The sequence below is a fragment of the Pyrus communis genome, chromosome 7, assembly GCF_041283825.1.
Source record: "Pyrus communis isolate YQ-2024b chromosome 7, ASM4128382v1, whole genome shotgun sequence".
NCBI lineage: Eukaryota > Viridiplantae > Streptophyta > Magnoliopsida > Rosales > Rosaceae > Pyrus > Pyrus communis.
The window spans coordinates 27,415,882-27,443,665 of record NC_142571.1 but is presented as its reverse complement, the minus strand read 5'-3'; the positions used below and the strand labels follow the sequence as shown (position 1 = coordinate 27,443,665).

Sequence of the window (27,784 nt, the reverse complement as noted above, 5' to 3'; positions counted from 1 at the left end):
GTTTTTTTTTTTTTGGTCAAAATCATGATCCATTATTTAAAAATCTTGGCTCCTCCACTGAATAAACTGGGTTTATACCTTGATCATATCATTTAGTAGAATAATAAGTTAACAATTACGGCAATTTTAGATTTGACATGAAGTCAAATAGATTTGATTTCTTTCTTCTCCCCTAAGCATCATAAATGTTAATAAATTTACATTTTGTAATTAAGTAGGTTTTTCTTCAACATAAACCCTAGGAAATGTACGTAGCCTACAAACCCTAAACCCTAGAACTTTTGCAACCTTTCTTCTATTCACTAACACAATTTCTTAGCCATGTCTGAAACTGAAAGCCCAGACATCAAGAATACCGGGGGTGGCGTGCTGCTATTTCTGTTCTTGTTGTTTACTGCTATGTTTGCTCTAATGAGCAGAAGGCATTCGGAGTCATACAAAGTCCCTGAATTCTCCATCGGCGGCGCTTCCCTTAACCAATTCAATTGCACCAAAGTCAACCATACTATCGCCTACAACCTCACCCTCAACATAACCCTCTCAAACCCTAACAAAATAATCTACTACTTGAGTTGAGTGACATCCACGTCACTGCACGCTATCAAAATAACAGGTTTGGTCCTGTTACTCTGATGAATAGTTCGACGACACCGTTTCTCCAAGGCCCTAAGAATACAACGATTTTTCAGAATGTAGTTGTTCAAGGGCACAGTAAGACTCTGTTGTTTGATCGGCAACCTATGAATGCTGACCAAATTTACAATATCGGCGTCGAGATTGCTTTCCGAGAAAAGGTTGGTAGAATGTGTGGCGAGGTCATCTGCAATCTAAAGCTTCCTTTGATGAGTTTTAATGGGACATCTTGGGATAGGTACAACACTACAAAGTGCTCGGAAGTTTAATTTTTGTTTCTGCCTCAAGAAGGGCCGTTGATTCTACCTTAGCACCGTTCTCTTTTTATATTGTGAAGATAAATACCATTAAACTAATAGCTAGTTTGTAAAGTGCTCGAACGTTTGCCTCGTGTTAACTACAATTTTCAACTTTAACCAATTGAAATTGGTGTTTACTTGCCCAATTCTGACTCTTGAGACAATGCGTATGAGTTTATGAGGCTGTTTTCTTCATAAGATTTTGGGTCAAATTTATAGGCCTAAACTTGGGCTTAGCTCCATGCCTTGCCCAACCAACACAATGTGGAGTGCACGTATTTTATTTCTTCTACAAAATTCAAACTTCCATCTTATTTCAAACCAAAACCACCAAATTCCATTGGATTTTTTCCAAATGAGGTGTTCTACTCTACATGTTTAACTTGGTCATGCATGTCAGTGCCCCAAAGGTCAGGAGAGAAACTCACATGATCATATTCACCATTTTTCTCTTTTTCAAAGTCAAGATCATCCTTGCCAGATCCTCCAATGACATCCATTCATCGTATATCGTACGATCAGAAATTATTGCAATTTTTTTTTATTTAAAATTGAATATAAACAGTACCTGACAAAAATTAGTCGCACGATTTACGATGAACGAATGTGATTGGAGGATCCCCGAGATCCTCACTCTTATAAGAGGGTTCAACATTTTCGAGATTCTGTCAATTCCATCAAATAGGCGGAACTTTACTTACGTGGCAGGGGAACATATAGTAATCTCGTCCTTGTCGACAGTATGTATAGAAAACTATATGTTGTAAGTAATTATATTTCATTAATCATATGAAGGTACAAATAATGCACGAGTCCAACTATACAAAGAGTTCCAATTTCTCCATAAATACTTCTAATATTATCGCGGATAATACTTAAGTATTCATTGGAGTTATTAGATAATTAAGGAACTTGAGCTCCATGATGACTTGGACTCGAAATTTCTATGGACACTTCTTGGTATTATAAATGTTTTATCGAATATGTCTTTTCGGATAAAAACCCTAAGAATTGTACGTAGCCTATAAATCGTAAAGTAAACCCCATCTCTTTTGTTGTGACCTTTCTTCCATTCACAAACATTTTCTTAGCCTTGCCTGCAATCGAAAGCTCAGACAGCGAGAATAACAGCAACGTCGGGCTGGCATTGCCAGTCCCGATGCTTGCTTGGAACAAAAGAAATTTAGAATCAGAGTTGTACAAACCCTCGAATTCTTCGTCAACGGCGCTTACCTTAACCAATTCAATTACAACGAGATCAATTAACCAATTCAATTACAACGAGATCAACAACCTTGCCCTCAACAGTACCCTCACAAACCCTAACAAGATGACCTACAATGAGTTGAGTGACATCCAAGTCATTGCATCCTATCAAAACGAAAATTTATGAGATTGTTTTTCCACACAGCCTCATGAATTAAAATAATTGGGCCAATGACACAGGCCTGACCTGGGCCTAATTCCATGGCCATCCTACACAATTCTTTGGAGTATACGTATTTATTTATGTACAATTCAAGTCCCATATCGTTTTTTTCTGCTTATAAGTGAAATGTCTTTAGATTTGATTTTGCTTGTAAGTGGAATGTCTTTAGATTTGACCCTTCTAGAATGCGAGTTCGTGTACATAATGTGCTTTTGTGTATCACCTAAGGATACGTTAAAAGCTCTGTCAAACATGTTATTCAAGGCAGTTCACAAAACAAGAATTATCTAAGCACAATGCAGGAAAACATACTTAACATTGCTAATGGAGAATATCATGCAGTTTTAAACTTAATACTCATGAGAAGAAGCAAATCCTTCAAATTCCTCAGCTAGGTTACATCTCTCTAGTAAGCAAGTCCTACAACAAGAAAACCCCCTAAATGGCGGTGATCGGTGGTATTACCGTACACTCACAAGCGTGACTCAAAGTTTATTAGAACTGCTCTCTTCACGTTCAAGCATTTGGACAACTTGTGCCACACCTTCAGCGATTTCCCTCTGAATGACACCATCCGGCATATCAAAGGTCCTCCGCCTCATGGAAGGTGATTTTCCAGCACCAGCAGGCTGGGGGTCAACCACCTCAAGCATCGCTTCAAGTTCATCCACCATCGATCTCTTTGCTGAGCGCACCATTACATCAGCACCCTAAATACAATGCAAATTGTCAAAACTGCATTACAGTTATTAATTTTATGACTCCTTTGACATGGTAGCAAAATAAGGGAAACCAAGGAACCTAGTGTGCCGGTCGTCAGTGAAATTAGAAATTTCTAAGCTTTCTGTGCAAATGTGCATATTTGTGCACAACATGAAGCACGGTTTGTCAACTAGTACTCTATTCCGGCAATTGGTGATTCGTTTTCATCAGAAGATCAAAGGATGTTTCATAACACTATGTTCTCACATTTGGAGAGAAAATCGATTGACATCCTTTCAGAGAACATTTTGTAGAACTCAGTGTTACGTTAGGTAATATCTTCCTTGATTATTGCTGGGCAGCATTTAGTATTAAGGAACTGACACGACATTGATACACTCCTTTTGACCAAATGAAAGTTCAATTTATGCTGGAAAGAAACAAACATTCATAAAGAACCACGATCAATTGTTGAATGTTCTTCTCACAGAGGTGGTGGTAAAGAAGGATCAAACAATAGCGTAAACGAACATGATATTGTTTCATTAATTTCAAACTTCAATCAGGAATGAAATTTATCTAATCGTTTAAAATTACGAGTTTGTACGACCAGAACATGTATCAACAATGGCAAGCAATTTTACATTCAAGTTACGAGAATCATATACGCAAATGAGTTTTGACTTTTGAGCTTCACAAATATAAATTCAAAAACACTGGTAAGGAAAGTTACCTCAATGGCATCAACAGTGAGAAGCAGGACGATGATTCTTTCAGTGAACCTCTGACGCTCTGCTGCATCATGGGCAACACAGCGGCGGTAAGAGAAGTTATTGAACAATGCTCTGAGCTCCTTCAACTTGGACTTGGCAACAGCGAGATCGCGAAGGGCCCTAAGAGCCTGTGATCTGCGGATCAGATAAGCTCTGAAAGTCATCTGTATCATCATTGCTGCATCTTGAGGAGACAACTCCTTCCTCTTGCCCTTCGCATTTCCACTGCCTCCAGCTCTCTTTGCAAAAGCCTACAAATACAAGAACTCAATATACTATCGTGCCCTTCTCGGTCACAAAGGCGCAACCTTTCCGTTGCGCCAAAGCTCGCCCTCTTTGCATTACCATTGATAAACAAGCTAATCAACTTAATTTCAACTCAATCAACTCAAGAACTAATCCCAGGGTTTAAAATGTAATTCCACATTACGATTGGTAATCCACCAACTTAACTATGTTTAAGCGGAAAGGATGAACAGCTTAAAATGTAATTTGAAATTACCTGTCTAAGAACGACAGCCCCATGATCAACAAGCTCTTCAATCTCCACCAGACGCGTGTCACTCTCTTCCTTCTTTCCCTTCTTGACCTTCGTCTTCTTCTTCTCCTTCTTCTCCTTCGCATCGCTACTGTCACTATCACGGCCATTCGACGCCGTGAACGAGTACTTCCGCGAGATCTCTCCCTTCCCCTCAATCTCAGCCGTCCATCTGTACTTCTTCTCGGTTTTCTCCTCGGTCTCCTTCTTCTTAAGCTTTCCTCCCTTGATCTCCGTCGTCCACTTGTACTTCCGCTCGAGCCCGTGCTTCTCCGGCCCCTTGATCTCCGCCGTCAGAGTGTACTTCCGATCCCCGCCCGATTTCACCTTCGCCAGCCGATCGAACCGCGACTCCAGCTCACTGACTCGGTCGCTCAGGCTCTGCAGGAAAAACTCACCCCCGAGCCTCTCGACTCGCTGAATCATCCGGTACGAAAGAAGCGACGGCATTTTGATTGGTGTCGGACTCAACAGCTCCAGCGCGTAACCGAGCTCGCAATCCTCCTCAACATCTTCGAAAAACGAAGGGAAAGGGAAAGGTAGGGTTTTGGGAGCGGCGAAAATGGAGGTCTCTTGGAGAAGAAGCGGCGGCGGCGGGGGGCAGTCGTAAGGCTCGACGAGCTCGATCCTCCTGAGCCAGCTCATGGTTCAATTGAGTCAACTCGGCACTAAATCACTGAGTCAGATCGAACGAGTTGATGGAATCTCTGATGTGATCTGTGGACGTTGAAAGCCGCTGATTAAAAGACGAGTAAAAGAGGAAGGCGACAAATATGTGAAGAGTACGAGTGATGGGCGGAAAAGTGAAGAGGATAATGGGGAGGGTAGAAGTGGAAATTCATGTGTGCGGGGCCAGCTGGTGTGAGGAGGTTGGCGACTCGGATTGCGACGGAGGAGGATTCGCCGCGTAATGGAGTGGAGTGAATGGACGGAAATGGGCATGCGGGGGTGAGAAATTTACAGGGACTTGGGAATCTGGGATTTGCTGACTCAGCGGACCGCTTTCAGTCGGGGAATAATGGTGGTGGGCACGTGCGATTTCTTACCCCACGTGATGGGTCTATCGGCGTCGCACGTGAGGCTTCTCTACGGGATCCGGTTTAAAATTGGGCCAGGCTTTTGAAACTGAAACTTGGGTTGGGCTCCCTAACCAAACAGTTAAGCCTGTCCGGTCCATTACCCCAAATCCTCAGCTGCAATAAAGGGTATAACTGTCATTTAAAAAAAGAAAGTACTCAAATAAGGACGTGGTTTTGAGGAGAAATTTTTTAGCGACACGTAATACAGCACGGCACAATAAACATGTGCAATTGCTTGAAATTTCGTTTTTAAATTTTCAACTAATTATGTTATTCCATTTAATATATGAAATCGTGTTTTTCACACAAAAAAATCTTTTGGATCACTACGTCAAACATCACCCAAAACCTCAACGGCCACAACCCACGATATATTCCCAACTAAAACCTCAATCGCTTTTAAGTGAACCGCCACCTTCTCCCACCACAATCACAACCCTCCTGGTCCCTGAACACGCAGAAGATCAACGATGACGAAGAAATACAAAACTTTGCGGAAGAAACTGAAAGAACTGGAGTCGTATCTCGAAAGCGTGTTATCTCTTCCACCAGAAGAGTCGGCGGCCGAATGCCAACTTCAACACTTTGCAGACATGGCGCAAAGGCTGAGTTTTCTAGAGAAAATGCTGTCGGCGGAGAAAACGTCTGGCCCGTCGAAGCCCAAGCACTTGGAGCACATGTCCTGGAGGATCAAGGAACTCGGGAAGATACTTTTCGAGTGGGCGGACAGTTTGGGATTAACCTCCTCCGGCATTGATTGTGACCACGTGCATGATGATCATGAAGATGTCGGCTCGACGTGTTCTTGCACCGAGTCGTGTTTGAATGACGACGGCGATGCCGCGGACAATGGCGTAAGTGGGTTGTCATCGCCGCAGCGGTACCAAGACCTAGAAGGATGTTATGAAGAGAAAGAAGAAGAGTACAAGGAACTGCCTGTAGTTTTGTTTAATGCTGATCGTGAGAATTGTAGACAAGTGATCGTGGAGGAAAAGGAAGAGACTGCGATGAAAGATGAAGGAGTAGTTGCTAAGTTGCTTGATGTAAGGAGATCATCGGAAGAAGAAGGAGAGAGGAAGAGTGGTGGGAGTAACGGAGGTGTTGGGGTGGGGATGTTATGTGGGGCGGTGGTGACAGGGTGGTTGCTTGGGATGGTTTCAGCCGTCTTGGCGGGGTTGTCTCCCGGAGGTTTCCTGTTTCAATGTGGATCACATCAATATGGGAATTTTCTCACTCCTACTTAACCTTTTTCACTTGTTTCTTTATTTCTGTTTTGGTAGTGCATTTACCTACCTTCTGGATATCAATTGAAATTATGCCGTATTAACTAATAGTTTCTTCCTTTAATTAGGGTTGTGGACGGTAATTACTTAATTTATTGAGTGTTTATGTTATTAATTAGATTTCTATACGATCATGTCAACGAAGTTTGCATGCATGTGATTTTGTCGGGTCAAATTTGCTTCGAGATCTTCATCCTGCATCGAATTGCTACCATCTCTCCAATAACCATGGGATTTTTGGAACTGTAAGTATCTACCCTCATTAGTTTATTGCTACGAAATTCTTATTTCAAAAAATCAAATTCTAAATTAGAATTGAGTAACGATAGAGATCACATTTTTGTATCATATTTGTGTACCGCATGACGTGACAAGTGATGCACATAACCAACATCTAATGAAATAAATTTATTAATTAACGTGACATGTGCACATTACGTGCAATGTGGCACAAAAATGTAATCTCCCAAGCATTTTCCATGAGAATTATAATTAGTGAGAGTTCGATTTCATTCGGCATAACAAAAACAAACGTCAAAGTCTCAAATAATAAAACCAACGAAGTCTCTGATGAACCCTTTGGTTTGGAATGAGAAAGCATAATAGCAAATTAGCAACCAACTGGTGTTTTCTACTACAACATTACAAAAGTCCCCGTCTCTATCTATATATATATGTAGGGAAGTGTTATTAACACTCCAAAATTTTCATTATACACTCCTCACAAGTGTATTTTTCTTTCCTAATATAGAAAGTTTGAAGTGTAGAATGAGATTTTTGGAGTGTTAATAACAATTCAATATATATATATATATAATATGTTTCCACTATATATTCATCTAGCCATAGTTGGTATAAACCCTAGATCACATTCTTGGTGTTGAATTGAGCAGTCTGGAGCTTGAAGATCAACAATGGTGTTTTAGAGAGAGAAGTTGTAAGCACATAATCTAGAGAGAGAAAGGGAGATCGAAGAGAATTAGAGAGTATTTCACTGATATTATTTCTTCACACACTCAATGGATACAAGGATTTCCTATTTATACTAGTTACATTCATTACACAATAAGCAAACTGATTCTTAACAAGACTAATTGATTCTTAACAAACTAACAACTCTTATCAGCTAATCTCTTGACAAGTGGCATCTTCTTGATCGCTGGATTGATCTTGACTGTCTATAGCTTTACATCCCTCCTCAATCACATGTTTGGTAGAACCAAGCATGAGATTGGAACAATGGTGCTGAAACAAGGAAATTGAAAGACCCTTGGTGAGAATATCAGCAAAATATTCTTGGGAAGACACATGCTACACTGCTAAATCTCCTCGAATCACTTGTCCTCGTACAAAGTGATAGTCTATTTCAATGTGCTTAACCCTCGAATGAAAAACTGGATTAGAGAACAAGGCTATAGCATATCACAATACATCAATGGAAGAGTATATAAGGGAGCTTGTAAGTCACACAGAAGTTGTATTATCTATGCCAATTTTGCAGCAGTTATAGCTAAAGCCCTATATTCTGCTTTAGTGGAAGACCGAGAAACTGTGTGTTGTTTCTTAGAAGCCCATGAAACGGGACTAAAGCCTAGATAAACAATCTAACTAGAAGTGGATCTCCTATCATTGGAATTTCCTGCCCAATTAGCATCACTGTATGCTTGTAAAGACAACTTTCCGGCTGAAAATGTATGCCATAGTCAATAGTACCACTGAGATATCGAAGAATTCATTTAACTACAACTACATGTGAATCCATAGGAGAATGCATGAATTGATAGCACTAATTTACTGCAAAAGCAATATCTGGTCTAGTGAATGTCAAATACTGCAATGCACCCACTTTACTTCTGTATTGTTTTGGACTGTGATAGAGTTTGCCTTCTTCCTTGAGTAATATGTGAGATGGAAGACAAGGAGTAGCACATGCTTTTGCATTCTGCATAACAACTTTGGCCAATAAATCCTTGATATACTTTGTCTGAGAAACAAATAAACCAGAAGATTGATACTAAACCTGTAATCCCATAAAGTAATTAAGATGTCCCAAGTCCTTCATATCGAATTGTTGAGCTAAAGCCAAGATCACTGCAGATATATCACTATAACTGCTTCCAGTTAAGATTATATCATCAACAACATTACAATACCAAGATCAGTGTGTTTGACAAATAGAGAAGGATCTACAAGTGATTGTTTGAACCCCAAACCTGGTAAAAAAACTAGTGAACTTCTCATTCCAAGCTCTTGGAGCCTGTTTTAAATCATGCAATCACTTTTTTAGCTTGCAAACAAAGTGAGAATGATGAATATGACTGAGAAAACCTGAAGGTTGAGCCATATATACTTCTTCATTCAATTCTCCATGCAATAATGCATTTTTTGACATCCAATTGTCTCAAACTCTAATTAAATTGAGCTGCAAATGCAAGAATTAACCTCACTATAGTTGGTTTGACCACTGTACTAAAAGTATCACTATAATCAATCCTCTCCTCTTAACTATATCCCTTGGAAATTAATCTTGCCTTGTACCTAGAAATGGATCCATCTGGATTCTTCTTGACTTTATACACCCACTTACAATCAACTAGATTTTTACCACTTGGAAGAGGAACAAGATCCCAAGTTTGTTTAGTATGTAGAGCACTGATGTCATCTTGCATAGCTGCATGCCATTCTGGAACTTTACTAGCAGCTTTGTAAGTAGTTGGCTCAATAGTAGAACTCTCAGAAGTATGTATAGTGGCTGAAAAAGCTTTCTTCTTAACAATCCCACTCTTAGATCTAGTCTGCATTTGATGAAGACTAACTGTAGGAGTGGAAGAACAACTGTGAGATTTTCTGGTTGAAAATCAAGATCCACAAGGATGTGGAACTTTGTAGTTGTTGTAGATTGTAGAGATGTAGATAAAAACTCTGAAGCACTAGATGAGGAAGTGGGGATTGGCATGGTATTGAACAACTATGGAGCTGAAGTTGGGACATTCAAAGACTCTGAAGCTCTAGTGGGTTCACTGATAGACTCTGAGGCTCTAGTGGGTTCACTGAAAGACTCTGAAGCTCTAGGGGTTGATGATTTTGATGTCGCATTTGATGATGATGAATGAAGTGTCTGTGACAATGATAGTAATGGAGATGAATGAGGTTGTGAAACAACAATATTAGTGTGTGTAACTAAAGGAATAACTAGAGTATGAGTGTGTTGTGACATAAATGGTGATAGTATTGGTTTGGAGACTAAATTCATGTAAGGAAATGTATTCTCATCAAAGAGAACATGTCTAGACACATAAAATCTGCATGTGTGTGGTTGGAAACAAGTATGAGTGGGTTGTGATATAGATGGTGATAGTACTGGTTTGGAGACTAAATTCATGTAAGGAAAGGTATTCTCATCAAAGAGAACATGTCTAGACACATAAAATCTCCCTGTGTGTGGTTAGAAACAAATGTAGCCTTTGTATTGTCTTGCATATCCCAAGAAAATGCATTGTGTAGTTTTTTGTTGAAGTTTGTTTGTATTGTATGGTTTTAACAAAGGAAAGCAGCTGCAACCAAAGGTTTTTAAATGTGTTAAAGTAGGAGTAGTGCCAAACAGACAAGTATAGGGAGATTTCATGGACAAGGTAGTGCATGACATTCTATTGATTAAGTATAATGAAGTAGCACAAGCATGAAACCAGAACTTTGAAGGTAGTTTGGAAATATGCAGAAGTTTTAAAGCAGTTTCAATAATGTGCCTATGTTTTCTCTTAGCAAGGCCATTTTGTTCAGGATTATGAGGGCAAAATTTATGATTTATAATGCCTTGGTTAAGTAAAAACCGTTTGAAGTTGTTGCTACAATACTCACCACCACCATCACTTTGGAAAATTTTAATTGTAGTTGAAAATTAAGTAAGTAAGAAAGCATGAAATTGCACAAATGTTTGAAACACCTCACTTTTATTCATTAATGGAAATATCCATGTAAACTTGGTACATTCATCTATGAAGGCAACATAGAATTTGTAACCCTCAATTGACAATGTAAGAGAAGGTCCCTACACATCACTGTGAATGACTTCTAGGGGTTTTACAATCTTATTGGCAGGTCTAAACAAGAAACACATACATGCCTAGATTGGTTTAACATTCTTGCAGCAACAACATTAGAAGGATGGCCTAATTTGTTGTGCCATAGAGATGAATTGACTTGATGACTAATAAGGCAGTGATGTTATGAAGGTAAGTGAGATGTTTTATATGTTTGCTTTACAATGTATGAAGGTATTTGGAATGGAATTGGGTACAATCCAGCTCTACATAGTCCTTGGAGAAGTATTATCCATATGATCTTGTCCTGAATCCAAAAACAAAACTCATCACATATAAACCTACAGTGATTGTCTTTGCATAACTGATAGACTGATAATAAGTGTTGAGATAACTTGGGAACATGCAATATTTCTTTCAATTCAAAAGCACATTTAGGAGCTTTTAAAATGGAAGAACCAGTATGAGATATTGGCAAACCTAAACCATTAGCTGTTATTATAATGTCATTGCCTGTGAAATGAGTTGCCAAATTTAGATTTGCCTAGTCTGATGTGGGAAGTTGCACCAGTATCAACTACCCATAATTGCTTATGTGGAGCAGAAGGTTAGTAATTGACATGCATGGCAGAGAGAGTTGATGGGGGTGACCTGCCTTGATATGAGAAATTTGCCCTATGATAGCACTATATGGCAGAATGCCTAAATTTCCAACAAATTTGGCATTGCATATGAGAAGAAGAAACTGTGGTGGGAAAGTGTCTCTTAAAGCAATCAAAAGCAATATGACGTCTCTTGTTGCAAATTTGACAGGTTTGCACATCATTACCATGCTCAGAGCATGTGGAGACATGGGGTCTTGCAGGTCCAAGAATACCAGGACTGGTATTGAAGATATTACCAAAAAACCTTGAACTGTCATAGTTGTTTCTACCCCTATTTATTCCTCTGAAGTTAGAACCCCTATATTCTCTAGAATTGTAAGTATTGCCTTTATTACTATATCCTCCAAAGTTGAAAGCAGGACCACCATTATTAAAGCTTCCAGAATTACTATTGGAATATGATGAACTACCAGTGTGGTACTGAGATGATGAATTATGAGAATCAGTCAAATTTGATGAACTGTCTGTAAATAATAGACCCTTTCCTTTGGAATTATTGCCTTGAGCTAGCATAGCAGGCACAAAAGAATCAGTCAACTGAGAATTTTCAAGTGTAGATTCCTCTGCAAGTAACTGAGCTTGAAAGTCTTTAAGAGAAATAACATTGTCTCTCCCTCTAATTAATATTCTAAAAGTATTGTACTCCGATGGCAGACCCTTAAGAGCTATAATTAATGACAATATCATCATCATCAAATGGCACTCCAGCAGCAACCAAATGATCACGGGCATCCTTAACCCTTTTGTCACATCCCGGCCTAGGCCCCTACCACATCCCGGGCTCGACTCCACTGTAGCACGATATTGTCCACTTTGGGCCCTGACCACGCCCTCACGGTTTTGTTTCTGGGAACTCACACGAGAATTTCCCAGTGGGTCACCCATCCTGGAATTGCTCTCACAGGAACTCGCTTAACTTCGGAGTTCCAATGAACTCTGAAACCAGTGAGCTCCCAAAATGCCTCGTGCTAGGTAGAGATGAGAATATACATATAAGGCTTAAAGGATCCACTCCCTTGGGCGATGTGGGATGTTACGCCTTTGTAGATACTGAGAGATTGATTCACACCCCTTTTTAATATTTTGTAGCTCATTTTTCAACTGAAAGATACTGGTTTTTGTAACAGTTGAAAAACGATCTTTAAGAATCATCCACATTTCACATGCATTGGTGCATCCAATGATACAAGACATATCAGACAGAGTTGCAATGATAAGTTGCATTACAGCACGATCGGGCATTTTCTAGATTTGATATGCTTCACTTTCTATACCTTTAACATCAAAATTATTGACAAAACGAGATGGACATTTGTGAGAACATCGAAAAAACTAGGAATTCCATGGCTCTCAAGAAGTAATTGCATTTGGTAATGCCAGACTAAGTAATTCGTATCATCTATATTAATAGTCACATAAGTAGATACATTAGGAATTAAACTCGTGATTGGAGATTGCACAATTTGTAGTTGTGCAGCAGTCACCATGCTGACTCAAATTTTGTAAGCAGAAAAGAAGATCAGAGAAGATTTCTTGTAGAAATTAGGGTTTTGAAGAACTTTCTTGGTTCTTGTTCTTGAAGAAAAGAATGAACACAACTTCGCAAAGAAGATTATCACAGAAGAATTGGCACATATATTTCAACAAACATCTGATGTGCAAAGATCAAAAGTCGAGATCGACTAAATTTCATACAATTTTTCTTATCAATGAAGATGATGAATCGCATACCACAGTGATTACAAGGATGAAATCGAAAGCAGAGACGATCAAGATCGAAGAGAAGAAACCTTTCCCGGCGAGGATACCATGTTGAATTGAGCAGTCTGGAGCTTGAAGATGAACAATGGTGTTTTAAAGAAAGAAGTTGTTAGTACATAATCTAGAGAGAGAACGGGAGATCGAAGAGAATGAGAGAGTATTTCACTGATATTATTTCTTCACACACTCAATGGATACAAGGATTTCCTATTTATACTAGTTACATTCCTTACACAGTAAGCAAACTAATTCTTAACAAAACTAACTGATTCTTAACAGACTAACAACTCTTATAAGCTAATCTCTTGACAAGTAGCATCTAACAAGTAGCATCTTTTTGATCGCTGGATTGATCTTGACTGTCTATAGCTTTACACTTGGTAATTAACTTTTTCTGTTGTGAATGGGTGGTGTCGAATGTGGCGGGTTGTAATCTGTATGCACCACATTATCTTCTACTTTGTCATCACTGTTGTAATTTACGGCTTCTTTACCAGATAGAGCTCTCCTCCTTGCTTCCTACATATACAACATATGCATAAAAACGCGTTAATCTACATATTACTAACTTTAATCTTTCTAATCTCTTCTGACTCATTACTTATTCCTTTCATTTTTCTTGTGGTTACATGCATAAGATGATTGTTGAGAGTGTGAATTTCATAAATTGGAGAATTAAGAGATTTTGCATGTGTTTATAAGGATGTGGACCACTCCTCATATAACCAATTGATGTTATGTTGGAAACTCAACTTTTTTCAATTTCTGATCCTGACACCCAATTAATTAATTGCAACTCGCACATTCGACAATTCAAGCATACAGACAACAAATCTTCCCTTGTCACCCTCCAGGATTCGACATAAAGAAAAAGATTGATCCTGATGAGGTCCCATATGCTCCTCGATCCACCACATCTAGCTAGAGAAATAAAACCAATTTAGTAAGACTCCTACATGTTGAATTTGATTACCTTTTTAGTAGTAGGACTTGTTGCTTTAAGCAAACCCACCATGTGATGACCATAAGACGCTACAATCTCACTTCCGGCTGGTTCTATCCCTATCAATGAAATGACAAGAAGAAGACCGATCATATATGATACATCGATTAATTAGTTAATATCTAAGGTTTATGATCAAAACTGGAGATCTCAGCAAGGTATAGATGCACAGGAATAGAAAGTGGTCCTTGGACATGTATATACTCGTATTTATAAATGGAGGAGGATAAAAGATGCTACTACATAAATAATTTAAGCTCAGTTATGGGGTGGAGGACGTGTTCTTGATCTCGAATAATCTGAGTAAATCCCGGCTCTAGTTTTTCCATGGTTCTTGACGCGATTAATCAAATTCCATGAGGCTTAGTAGCTGGTACAACACCTGATTTTTGTCCTCTGCTAGTGCACTTCACTTCCTTTACAGTAGTCGTAGTACTAGTGATTGCACCACCATGACCCTTTTCAGTTGCGTCATCTTCCTTCATAACGAATCCTTTACTTGAATCCATTCCAAGTGTTTTAAACTTCTCCAAAAGTAACAGACCCTGAAATTTTAACAGTTTCAAATACCTACATGCATTAGTTTGTGAACTTTCATAGATTAGTTTAGCGTAAAAGGCTCGTTTAATAATCATTTTAGTTTTCAATTTAGTGACTGCACTGCAGCAAACAATTTTGTAGTTTTCAAATATTTGAAAACAAAAAAACCAAAATTTGAAAACTCATAAAAATTGTAGTTTTTTGTTTTCATTACCAAACAAGTTTTCCATTTAAAAAAAAAATAGTAAAATTAAAAATGAAATGATTATCAAACGGCTGGTAAGAAATTGAAACACAAAATTAACAAACCTTGCCGAAAGGTAGGAATGGTGCTCCAAAACCCCCAAGCCTGATATAGCGAGCCTCGCATGCATGCATCGAAAGAAACAGAAGAAAGATCGTGAAAAGAGAAGATAGGATACTCGACATGACGATGATCTTGAGATGGAGAATCAACAGCAGCAGCAAAGCAATTATATAAGGATCATTCAATTGCTTGTGAGAGGATGGAGAGACAGTGAGTGATGACGAGACTTATGCGGGAACAAAAAAGAAGGCTGTTGTGGCTTGCATCACTTGTCTAATTCTGGAAATTAAAACAAGGGCCCCAAGATAAAGACCTAACCCTAAACCCTCGCCAAGAAAACTGAGATCGTAGCTCCTAGATATATTAAGCTCCTAGATATATTAGATATGCTATATTTTGAAGCTTTCAAACAAACATATATATATGTTTGTGGACTCCGGACATGTATGAGAAAATTAAGCCACAACTGAATTGGTTTAATGTTAAAACCATTAGTTAACTAGTTTAATCGGGATTATGACCAATGTAGAATTTTAAAAAATAATTAGACGAAGATGCATGCATACTTCCTTCAGTTTGTGCAGGATGATTTGGACAGAGATCCTTTATAAAATATCGAACTTCTCATGAATTAATTAACAGTACAACATATAGTACTTTGTGCAAAAAGAGAAAAGTAGGTTTGTTGCAGCTGGGATTAGTCAAATCCTGTGTTCTCTTCTGCACTTAAAAATTAGTTGCACTGTATCATTAGTTTTTCTGTCACGCCTCAAAATCCCGAGCACATGATAGTGTTCACCCGAATTCACATTGAACTAAGATCTTGCTTTCCCGTCAAGAAAAAGTGTCTTGGTCCCAAGCAATCAACACGATATGATCAGTAAAATACAATTAAACCTTTGGAGTTTTGTAGTTATTCGAACTTCGAAGCATCGTCGTCGATGGGGGTTCATATAAAATTACAGAACCGAGGGGAATGTGTTGAGGACAAAAGTAAATAAGTTAGGCAAAACCGGGAAGGCACAAAAGAAAATACACATGTTGATTTGTTTCCATCGAAAAACCTCCTCGATTTTTTCCGTCAGATTTTCATGTTTATCGCTCCGTGTCTGTTGCATGCATGCATGCTTTTTTACTCCAACTTTCTTACCTGCACAGAAACTTTAGCCTAAAACATTAACATAACGTCGAGGGTTAATTTAGTTTTAAGCTTCTATTTAACGTAGTTTAATACATTAACCTCGTGGAAACTGGATGTATTATTATTTACCATGACATATGGAAACTCAGCCTACGACCAACTCCTCGGGGCTGCCGAAGAAGGAGAGCTGGTGAGAGACAGAAGGCACTGTTTTGAGTAGAAAAAGAGGCACAACGGGACATAAAAATGGTTGAACTGCAGTAAAATGAATAGCTGCAGTTGTCAATAATAACACAGACAACATTAACAACTCCACTGAAATTTGAAAAGGACCCTCAAAGTGAAGTGAAAAACAAAATTCAGGTTAGATAAAGACCATTGAAAGACAAAGTTTATAAATTGATTAGTGAGGAATCCAAATTAATTAGATTGGGGTCCAATAAATCAACATGGCTATTAGGTTAAGTTCAGAATTATCTTTTCTCCACTTTTTTTTATAATCATTTTACATTTTTTGAACATTGGAGATAAATTAAAATCTTCTAATTTCATGCATCCTCGAATTCCAAAAAATCTACATAATGTCTTCTAACAAAAAACTAATATACCTACAAGCAACATGTGACCCTAACTCAAGTAACAAATACATCAATGAATATTATATTTATAAGCGAGATATGAAACTTAACTAAAAGGTACAAAAAAACAATATACCTACAAGCAAGATACATTAATCTGTGATACATGTTTATTATATATAAAGAAGAATCGATCATATAAGTAGACAATTACAAATTAATGCATGATAATGGTTGATTATAAAAATAAAATAAAAAAATCTATGAATGGGGTTCTGAATAGGAAGAACAAGAACAAAAAATAACAAAAAATAAAATAAAAAAAGAAGAAATAATAAAAAGATAATTAGGAAGAAATTAATTTTTATAAGAAGTCTTGTCATTAAAGATGTTATTATTAATAAATCGAATTAGCATTGGATGCGGTTAACCACTTGAGTTATAATAAGTTGCCTGACAAATGGCACTGAGCCTTCTTTTAATTAGAATCATATGGTATACTTCTTTTCTTCATTTGTTTGGCTAATGAAAATCGAAGAACATAATTAGGTAGGAAAGTCAAAGCAGAAGAAAATCAGAAATTTGGGTCGGTTCAACCAGAATTCGACACGTGCAGCGACAATGGTCTGTTGACTTTGACGTTTGGAGAACTACCCGTCTGTTGTTTTGTTAACGGCGTTAGACAAAATAACCACTGGTGTCTCTGCTTTGGGCGAAACAGCCCAACTCATGTCGTCTACAAACCCAGCATTTCTTGGGTCGTCTCGCCGCCCATGTCGTTTAGCCAGCGTTTGGCTCTTTTGACTACTTTCACCTCCTGTCGTTCCACTCACTCGCACAAAATTTCATTGCAAAATAAAATCGAACCATGCATCTAACCTTTGAATAAGTCGTATATAAATCACGGTTTACCGCTCGTTTATTATTTGTTTGATGTCTCTCCATTTCTATTTTTGATTAAAAATTCGTATCTGATTCCATTTGTGCATATTTTCTCTGTAAGTTATGAACCACAAGGGAGATTTCGTCTACGCACCAATTCGTGTGGCCGAGCCAACCGAATGGCCAATTCGAAACCACGTAGGAAACAACAATATGTTCATCTGTAAACCATAAACAACGTCGAAAATTTATTTTTCCCAGGGGAAGTACAAAAAACAGAAACTATACTTGTGCCTCTTGTCCTTCTTTCCTTCGGTAAAAGTGATCCGGTGAGCTGCCTTTTATGTACACTGTGGGTGGGGAAACAGTCTCACAGAGGACGATCTGTGGTGTTCAGACAACGTCAACTAGTTTTCGAGGACTTGGGAACACGTTACAACAAAAGAAGATACAACGCCTCGTCACATTTGGAGAAGATTATTCACAGTAACGGTAACTGAATTTGTTCGCTGCAAATCCTGTGGCACGTAATACATTACGGAATGTAAAATGAAAGTTTAAAAATAAGCGCCAATGGCAACCATAATTTGTCTTAAAAGCAAAGAGTACCTGGAAAATTAGGTCATCCGGCATATGAGGCAGAACTTCCCTCACCGTCTCAGCCATAGCAAGTATGTTTGCTAGGTTGTCATTCACAGTACGTGCGGGGGTCCTCATATGTAAATTTCGTGCTCCTCCTTGGTTTCTTCCACCGTCTGCAGGAGGAATCGGTGGACCTGTTGCAGCAACCTGAGGGGTATTCATAGGCCAGAGGCTCCACGCACCATCTTCAAGGGCCGTGTGGGCATACGCCTCCCCTACAGATGCAAGATGCCTCATCATCATCTGAACTCTCCCCAGTCCAACAGATCCCATAGCTGTAGAAGGACCTGCCCCGTCAACTCCCTGGCTTGTCCAAGTATGCAACCAATCTGAATCCAGTCCTGTACCTCTACAAGACATAAGGAGAAGCATGATATACATCATGTATAATAAATATGATCATATGTTTTTTTAACGAAAGTCCTTTACATGTATTTATTTTCTCACATATTTAATTTCTCGTACATAATCTGAGTAGATTCAGGAATATCGGTATAGGAAGACAAATTGTCTACTTGTTATTACATTGCAATCAAACAGTTTTAAGGAAAAAGCTACGAGGAGTGCCTGGTTTTGCATGCATCTATAAGGATTATGCAACCATACACAGAGTATTCTTATGTCTTCTCGTTTATGTGCTGGAATCTAATCACCCAATAAAATTTAGTACACCTGGCAAAAACTGAATAGAAATTTACCAAGTCTAAAGTGAAGATGTTAATCCCAGATTCATTTTGTAAAGACAAGACATCAGCAAGAAGAAAAAGACAGGAAAGAGAAACTACAATACTTCCTAAATAAGGAAGTGTACCTCCATGGATCGCCTTCCGCAGGGCTCTGAGTCTGATTGGGAAACACACCAGCAGGTATTGCATGTCCAGGAGTATTTTGTCGATCAAGTCCTAAACTTATTTGACGAGCAAGCTGCTCATCACTCGAAGTTTCTTCACTGCGGGGATGTACTTCATTTTCAGGTCTACCTACAAAAAGTGGCTTGCGACAGGTCGGACATGAATAGATCTCATTCAAACCTTGATCCAACCTGGAATCATTAATAATTTTCATCATTTTCTTAGTCATCGCATGCTCTAAAAATAAAAATAAAATAAAAAAGAAAAAGGATTAACAACACATGCACCATACCAAGATCTCAAACATGCAAGATGAAAAAGGTGACTGCAGTGTAGTCTTTTGGCCTTAGCCATAGGTTCCTGCCATTTTCCTAGTAAGTTTGAGGAATCAAGAGGAAACTGAAATTGTAACCAATTAAGGGGGAAGAAAACTACGCATACCCTACAAATTGCACATTCATCATCATATGCCCGTAGTTCTTCAGATGTTGCATCTGGAAGTGCTGCATGAAGAGCACCTAAGGCCTTCTTCAGTTTGATGAACCCTTTTATACGTTTTACAATTGAACTTAGCAAGGCCTGCTCAATAATGGATCCTTAATTAGAAAGAAGATAGTATTGGGGAATCAAGTAAAAAGGAGAACGGTTGTTCCAACAGAAAGTAGAATGAAAATTACACAAATATTTACACGTATGTTTAGAAAAAGGATTGCATCCACCAGATGGAATGCCATGCCATGAAACCACCAAATATGCACGTAGTGACCAAGGGCCATTAACAATGTTGCCATATCAAGAACAAAGCCCAAATTCCGAGTAAGACTGCCTTTCCATTCCAACAATAAACCTGCATTCAGCCAAATGAATATGGTAACTACAATCTGAGTACATATAGCCCCCAATTTACACCCGACAACTCAAGTAAGCCTTTACCCATTTACAGGAGCAGAAGGAACAATGTACTATATAGCATAGGAACAGCCCCAACAACCCCAGTTACAATATGAGATAGTAAAAGTAAATTTGGAGAACTACCAACTGCTGATGTATCAAACAATTTGGACCTCTCGCAATTTGAACTGTTCCATGCTGAATGATGGATCCATATATCAAGTAACTGAAATCCATGCACCAAAATAGCCTACAAAAATATTGTGGTGAGCCAACCAACACTGTCAACAAGGTTTCCAAAATTTGACAGAAAACATGATAAGGTTTCATGGACAAAGTTCCCAGGACATTACCTGCAACGTCTCAAATGCAATACTGAAAGGCTCAAATAATAACAAGAGAAACATAGATACACCCAGTGTTTTATATATCTCCACACACAGCCTTATCCTGCAAGCACCAAACAAAATGTAAGTATGAGGCATTTCTCAGTAATACGAACTCATGCAACAACAGAGGGAGCAATACACAGTAATGTGAACACTGAATCTTCATGAATGAATTAGTAATTTCAAAAGATTTAACAACTGATCCACTATTAGTTTTTAATCAGCAGGTTTTGGGAATCAAAAAACAAAGTAGATTGATGATCTGGTCCTTGCAAATTAAAAACATGACCTAGAAAGGTGGATTGTAGACTTGTAGTGGTTTAATACTGCTAGACAAACACAGGAAAAAAGATAAATAAAAGAGTATTCCACCACGTATCCTGTGGTGTTACCTGTTATGTACCAAAATGGACAATACAAACTATTATGATGTTCAGACTAAGAAAAAATTATTTATCATCAAGTGACATGCAAGAGAGCTAATTCGTACTAGAAAAGTGATCAAGCGATACCAGAAAATGTCAACAGTCAGCACCAGCAATAACACTGAATACACACGAAAATATGCCGATGGTGTGACAGAAGGGGATGCATTCAACCGGTCAAGTCGATCTCGAGCCAAAGCTTGAAACATCTATACAAGTACAACATGGAAAATATAGGTAAGAAGGTATGCACTTGCTTTTATACTTCCATATACATCACGTTCTTCATAAATATCATGTCATATACCTTTAAAGAACAAAGAACAATCAACCAGACTGACCACAGGCCCGCATGATATATTGTAGGAGGAATGACCAGAGGTAGAAAAGTGCCCTGTTTGAGATTAATCAATGTTCATAAGAAATCATTGAATAATACATATTAGTACATGACGTAGTTCTTATACAATAAGTATTATAAAACAATTAAAACTGAAAGTTTATCAAGTTAAAGTAGTGATTCTCCTGGTAGCAAGTCAATTAAACTGACAGCGAGTTAAAATATTCACCTTGTAAATAACATAATTGATAAGGCGTTCGATTAATTTGCGAGTTTCAGAAGAATACAACTCCACAAAGAATATAGTCTGCAAATTAGAAACAGACATCACAATGATCAAATCAACCCTTCTCAAACAAACTTCACATACATACAAAGAAAACAGACAATGGACTAGTTTACTAGCTCCAAGATTGTTATTACATGTTTGAATAATGGTATCTGGTATCTTAAAACAAACTGACCGCCTCTAGCAGACAGTGTAGAAATTTTGTTTCTTGCCAAAATTCATCAAAGTGGCACAACAAATGAAAGTAATACCAGAACCATTAGGAACAAACTAATAAATCTCCTGTTCATTGTAATATAAACCCACTGCACTAGTTCATGCATCCATCAAACTTACAATTGTGCAACAACAGAAGTTTCCAGATGAGTTAGAAAATTACCTTGAGACATAAAACGAGTAAAATGAATGCATTGAGTACAAAATTTGCCAGCAGTCCAACGGTAGTATAAGAACCCAAAAGCAGATCAAATACATGCCCAAAATTGGCAGCATTAATCAAATTCTCCGCAATTAGTCCATCCGATTTTAGTTTAACTAAATAAGTTTCCGTCCACAACTGGAGGCCCGCAAAGCTTATCGCTGCACATGCAGCGGAGATGGCTATATACCCCAAACCCATTGGTAACAAATTCAACCTCCTTACCAAACCCCAACTCCAAAATTCTCATCACCACTGAATTAGCAAGATCCCTTGCTCAGTTTGATCATATCTTGTCATTGAAGTAAAAAATCGGGGCATAGACCTCAAGTTAGCTTCAAACACGACGGAGCATTAATCGTCAACAGACGATGGAAAATTCTCAGATTGAAACCGTATAACCTGCCACGAAAAAGCGACACTGATGAGCATTTTCTCAGAACAACAATGACTAATACTACAATCAACAACAATGGCTAGAACCGGCGGTTAGGATGCTAAACAACTTCTGTTAATGAACAATTAACCCTTAAAAACTAGAAAATTAGTGACCTTTTCAATAATTTTAGTAAAATTTTCGATATCGAAACTATAAATCCCAACAAAACGTGACAAATTGGAAGTCACCGAATGATCAAGTTGCATAAATACCTTACAAAATACAAAATCAATCAAAAGGAATCGGCTTTCTCCTCTAAATGCTATTAGGAACTGCCAAAGCATACAATTGAGAAGCCCTATCATTCGAGGCCATGAAAACACGGGTAAAACCGTAAAAAAGCTTGAAACCGAAGGCGATTGAGCGAAATCAAGCAGAAATGTTCGAAATTTGGGAGTAATTAAACGATAAATCAGAAAATATTGAGAGAATCAAGGACCTGATTTGAGCTGAGACGTCGCTGACCGCTGCGTCGGTGGGGAGTTTCCGCAAATTTCACCCGCGTCGGATAGAGATGGAGAGAGAGAGAGAGAGAGAGAGAGAGAGAGAGGTGGATTTTAATTTTATTAATTTTGATTCTTTGTTTTTATTTTGACTAAAAGACAGTTTACAGGCTGGGTCAATTTTTGCGGGAGTGGAAAGCAATAGAAAAAAATAGAAAGAAAAAGCAAGCTCCCCAAATTTGACAATAAATAAAAATTCTTTCATTAAAACAAAAATAAAAAGATAAACTATTTTGATGACGCGTGAATAAAGAAAAACATATTTGTTCTGTATCACCATTAAAAATAATTCGGTCTGTATCACCAATAAAAGTCTGTTAGATATAAAATGTTGAAAATTAAATGTAATATCGAAACAATTAAGATTGCTTAATTAAAAAGCAACCCGAGTTTATACTTCGGGTTTTTTTTTTTTTTGGGTAAACTGGAACTACACCAGGGAAAAGCCAAAAACAAAAGGAAAGCTCACATCAAGGACTAACAAAAAACTAACCAAAAAAAAAAAAAAGGAACAAAGCCAGGGAACGACACAAGCAACAGCATTATGTCACCCTAACTCCCTCTCCATCCATACTCGACTTAATGCAGGCAAGGTAGACCATCCTTGTTCAGAATATGTACAATCGAAGATGGAGGTCTGTCGACTCATATATAGTTGCTCATCTCCGAAATCTTTACAGACGCAAGTCTGTCAGCCACCAAATTAGCAAATCTAGGAATCCAAGACCATTTGCATTGTTAGCCAACTTACACCCCTCTAAAGTAGCCTTAGCCTCAGCCTCCTGAACCCCAGATACCGAAACACTTTGTCTCCTAGCAGCAATAAACGTTCCATTGGAGTCTCCTATCACAGTGGCAGCATAACCTTTTTTCGTTATCGAATTCCAGCTAGCGTCAACATTTACTTTGTACCAGGAAGGTTCGGGAGTAGACCAAACTGAGCATGGTTGATGAGCACCATCCGATTGCGCTTGATTACTTTGAGTATTCCCCATGGTAACATGCTGGGATCTCTTGGAGGCCTCCATAAAAGCAGCATGGGCACAATTAATCTTGCGAATTACCTGCAAATGTGACACAGTTTTCTGATTGAAAATAGCATGACATCTCTCTTTCCATATATTCCATAAAAGAGCACGATGAAGAGTACGCCACATAATAGTTTATACTTCGGTTCGGTTTGATTTTTAGTACAGTTTCAATTTTTTTTCTAGCTTAGAAATTAAAATTAAAAAAAAAAACAAAGAAAAATAATTAAGCAATAAGGCCTTCAACATATTTAGGCTTAAAGTTAAGTTTACCTAACTTTTGAATTGAAATTAAGCTATTAGTTGATTTAGAATCAAGCCTGGAAAATAAACACCTAACATAAAATAAACAAAATAACATTAATTTATTTTTACTTTAGCGAAAAATGTAGTTTACCTACTTAGTGCTTGCGCTAAGGGCTTATACCCAAAACGTATGACACGCACTAGATGTAATGGGACGGACGGGATGAAGCCAATAAAGAAAAGACTATAAAAGATTCGATTTTTTAACTAACAAAGCCAAAACTGAACTAATAGTTTTTTGTTCAATTTTGTTTTTAGTTTCGTTTCGGTTTTCAATTGGTTCAATTAGTTTAATTTTTTAAAGAATTAGAATTATTTTATAACAAATGATATTATTTACATTAAGAGGAGTTAATGAGTTTAGATTCACAATGGACTAGAATTAGACCTTATTAAAAATAAATATATAAAAAAAATAAGATGATGTGGCTAATTGGACAGTTGGAGATTGATGACCGGGCACAAGTAGAACCACATCGTCCATTCCAGAATCTGGAGATCCCAAAAGTCTTCGTCCACATAAAAACCCGCGCATTCAAATCGAAAACCCTAGAAATCGAATTCGATTTTTGTTCTGCAAATTCAGATGGGGATAATCAAGAGCAGCTTCTCTTTCCTAATGGGCACGGTCGCCGGGATCTACATAGCCCAAAACTACGACGTTCCGAACATCAAGAAGCTCGGCGACACTGCCGTCTTCATCGCCAGGCAATACGAGGAGAAGTACCGGAAGCCCAAAAAGCGAGACGACGACTAGGGGGTTGTCTCTTCCTCAACAACGCCGTTTCGGACCCAGGTTCTCGTTTCGGGAAATTCTTCTGCTTTAATTTTCATCTTAATTTGATCACTACTCGGTTAAGAAATTTTTATTGGAAATTATGTTATAGGTATTTTGTGATGAGCTCGTTGCTTCGGGCTTCGGATTTCGATTCAAATGCAAAATGTACACTCTTTTTGTTATAGTGAATGAAAGGCCTTGAGGGAATTTTATAATTTCATGCGCTTTTTTTCAATTGATGTGCCTGCAGTTGTGTAAACATTGCTACATGTGAGCCTTTTCGACTCAATAGTGGCTGTTGAGCATCGATGGTTTATGGGTAATTATGATTTTTGCGAAGAATCAGAGATTTCGCTCGATAGTTGATAGTACGCATTTATTGCAGAGTGTAGAGTGGGAGTGTGCAGGTTCACTTATTGCACGTAGACAGCTGCTAGAATTCGACCCTTTTAGTAGCTCAGTTTAATCTTTAATGGCTTAGACATGTGTACGTGATGGATGATATGTGAGTATTGGGGTATGAGGTGAGGTGGTATCCAATATTTTGAAACATTAGAGAGCATAATTAGTACACTTTAGCGTGATCCATCGTTAAGTTGATGTTATTCGAGTCACGATTCCGGGTCATGATCTGGAAAGAACTTGAGGTGATGAATATATAATGATTTGAGGTCGTACCAAGTGCCATCATAGAGTAGACTTCTTTTCTCCCCGTAACTTGGTGCTTTGACTTTTTGAATTTGATTCGTAACATGCTTCCTTGACTGATGAATGTCAAGACGTCTTTCTGATTTCATTGTAATTTTTTCCTTCGAATCTCCCAAACGGTCTGTAGGATTTATTATTGCCAATGACATCTCTTTTCTTGGTCTGGCATTGTGTTGAGAAGGTACTTCCTTTTCACACTTGTATTTGGTACGAAGTTTCCTTCAATGTAGCATAGTGTCATTGTTGGCTGCATTTGTTCATTTTAGGTGTTTAGCTTTGTCTAGGATCACATTGGCTGATGGAAAATAACTCTGTGTTGTGGTCTATTGGTTGTGTTATAATGTCTTAATGACACTTAAATGCAAATAGTAGCAGCACTGCATATCAGAGTTGTAACATTTTGGTAGAGAAGGAAACAATAGGGAATGCAAGAGTTTGTCACACTTTGGCTGTCTACTACTGTCAGGATGGTTTCATTTTGCAGTTGTGGTTTACTGAATTTGGTTCGAGTTATAGAATCATCAGGAATGAATCTTTCCTGCCTTCGACGGTGTTGAATAGAATTGTATCATAAAAAGAGTCGGACCAGATTAAATTCCTTATGTTAATTCCACCTTCTAGCCAAGACGTTTTCCTGGCTCGTTTGACTCTGTTTCTCTGCTTGTTCTTAACCTTCCTGCTAGTGTTTTTTCTTGCTGCTGGTGCAGTTAATCAGCTGGTGTGGTTTCATCTGTTGCTCCTGATGTCTTTGGGCCTTTCGTTGTAATTTACCCTGAATGGTATGGATAACATCCAAAACAACATGACCCTTGTTAGCCCAGCCCGTTGATGGATTTATCTGAAAGGTTTCGATCGCGTATTTGTTTTGTCTACTCGACTCTTGCAAACGGACAAACGGGATGTGTGAAAATTACTCTCCGACGAAGAAAACACCTATAAAATGATTGGTTAGTATTCAATTGGAATCATTAGCATTACTTAAAGGTGGTATTAATTTAATCATAGGGCTTGAATTACGACATGAATCATGCAGCTAAGTTTGTGGTTCTTATGAATCGGATTAGTAAATACTTAAAGATGCTATTAATTTAATCTTAGTGCTCGAATTATTTATCGAATTAATTATGTGTTTTAATCTTAGTGCTTGAATAATTAATCGAATTAATTATTTGTTTCGTGTGGCTTTTAGGGAGGCAACAAACATGTTAGAGAAAACGTAGCAAAACACGACACCGTAAGAAGTGCTAAAGCGTTTTTCACATAAGAAGTGCTTTGTGCATAAGCGTTTGCTAAGTTCACTTTCAAATGCTATTGAGCAGATGTGAGTTCCACATGAACAATTGGACTTTGTGAGCATACATGCTTTTCTTATGAAAGTGCTTCCTACAAAACACTTGTGAGAGCATACATGCTTTTCTTAGAAGAACTTCCGAACAACCAGCTTCAGATTAGTTTATTACTAGCTAGGGAAGCATGAGGGAATTGGGGTTGTGAAACATTATATTTTATTCGTATACCCAAAACACTATCGCATATTCCACTACATGTGTACATATATATTGCTTTATTATTAAATTCTAAAAATAAGACAATTACTATATCGTCTACTCATATTATAAAACGTGAAATGATTACACTATAGAACATTGTTTTTGATATACACAAAAATTCTCGATATCAAAGAGTTTTTACTACCAAACAGATAAGAGGCCGTGTTTGAATCCGAAAATAGCGACACTCAATGTAGATGAAAAATGCTACATCATCTTCTTCACAGTCATTGTCATAGACTGACTTTTAAGGAGCACCACCAGTAATCTGGTTTGGGAGGCATATATTTCCCACCAACCGTTGTCGCAGCTGCCGTGGCAAATCGATTACCTGCCTATCATTTACTTTCCCAAAAGCCAAAGGATTTCATGTTCTTGTGGTCGTGGTGAAGTTTTGGCCATGCCAAAAGCCTCCTTGGTCCCCCCACATCCACATTGATTTAGCTATGCCAATAGCCTCTCGGGATCCAAGGCTCCCTTTCGTACTATGAACTTTTTGTGGCGGCAGTCTTTTGTTACAAAATGTTTGAAATTTATTTGATACGGTAAATATTTTTGTGTATAGGAAAAAGCA

General features: G+C 38.1%; 4 protein-coding genes across 11 annotated transcripts; 1 reads left to right on the top strand and 3 right to left on the bottom strand.

Annotated features, from left to right (window-relative positions):
- Positions 1-2,658: 2,658 nt before the first annotated feature.
- LOC137733779 (BAG family molecular chaperone regulator 7) lies at positions 2,659-5,632 on the bottom strand. The gene is made up of 3 exons (XM_068472962.2): positions 4,339-5,632; positions 3,797-4,087; positions 2,659-3,071 (listed from the first exon to the last, which is right to left on the bottom strand). Exons 1-3 carry the CDS (start codon positions 5,017-5,019, stop codon positions 2,847-2,849), a joined length of 1,197 nt encoding a protein of 398 aa, XP_068329063.2. The 5' UTR covers positions 5,020-5,632; the 3' UTR covers positions 2,659-2,846.
- A 7,712-nt stretch (positions 5,633-13,344) lies between these two features.
- LOC148695993 (uncharacterized) lies at positions 13,345-15,619 on the bottom strand. The gene is made up of 4 exons (XM_088697825.1): positions 15,055-15,619; positions 14,588-14,750; positions 14,176-14,264; positions 13,345-13,721 (listed from the first exon to the last, which is right to left on the bottom strand). The coding sequence occupies exons 1-4, from the start codon at positions 15,172-15,174 to the stop codon at positions 13,587-13,589; spliced, it is 507 nt and encodes a 168-aa protein (XP_088553951.1). The 5' UTR covers positions 15,175-15,619; the 3' UTR covers positions 13,345-13,586.
- Positions 15,620-17,793: 2,174 nt separating this feature from the next.
- On the bottom strand, positions 17,794-23,021 carry LOC137733788 (E3 ubiquitin protein ligase RIN2). Of its 6 annotated transcripts, none has more exons than XM_088696808.1 (14): positions 22,777-23,021; positions 22,550-22,609; positions 21,860-22,300; positions 21,421-21,498; positions 21,159-21,245; positions 20,939-21,060; positions 20,391-20,487; positions 20,182-20,287; positions 19,836-19,993; positions 19,588-19,725; positions 19,439-19,506; positions 19,107-19,337; positions 18,263-18,644; positions 17,794-18,171 (listed from the first exon to the last, which is right to left on the bottom strand). In XM_088696808.1, the coding sequence occupies exons 3-14, from the start codon at positions 22,097-22,099 to the stop codon at positions 18,115-18,117; spliced, it is 1,764 nt and encodes a 587-aa protein (XP_088552934.1). In that variant the 5' UTR covers positions 22,100-22,300; positions 22,550-22,609; positions 22,777-23,021; the 3' UTR covers positions 17,794-18,114. The 6 variants fall into 6 exon arrangements, with proteins under 6 accessions (XP_088552934.1, XP_088552932.1, XP_088552933.1 ...); XM_088696806.1 differs by having other exon boundaries at positions 19,824-19,993; positions 22,777-22,905; XM_088696807.1 differs by having other exon boundaries at positions 22,550-22,635; positions 22,777-22,900.
- Positions 23,022-24,622: 1,601 nt separating this feature from the next.
- Positions 24,623-27,258, top strand: LOC137735577 (uncharacterized). Of its 3 annotated transcripts, none has more exons than XR_015964187.1 (2): positions 24,623-26,607; positions 26,850-27,258. XR_015964187.1 is itself a non-coding variant. In XM_088696805.1 (2 exons), exon 1 carries the CDS (start codon positions 24,761-24,763, stop codon positions 24,929-24,931), a length of 171 nt encoding a protein of 56 aa, XP_088552931.1. In that variant the 5' UTR covers positions 24,633-24,760; the 3' UTR covers positions 24,932-24,970; positions 26,850-27,258. The 3 variants fall into 3 exon arrangements, 2 of the variants coding, with proteins under 2 accessions (XP_088552931.1, XP_088552930.1); XM_088696805.1 differs by having other exon boundaries at positions 24,633-24,970; XM_088696804.1 differs by lacking the exon at positions 26,850-27,258 and having other exon boundaries at positions 24,633-24,970; positions 25,062-25,167.
- The last annotated feature ends 526 nt before the right edge of the window (positions 27,259-27,784 follow it).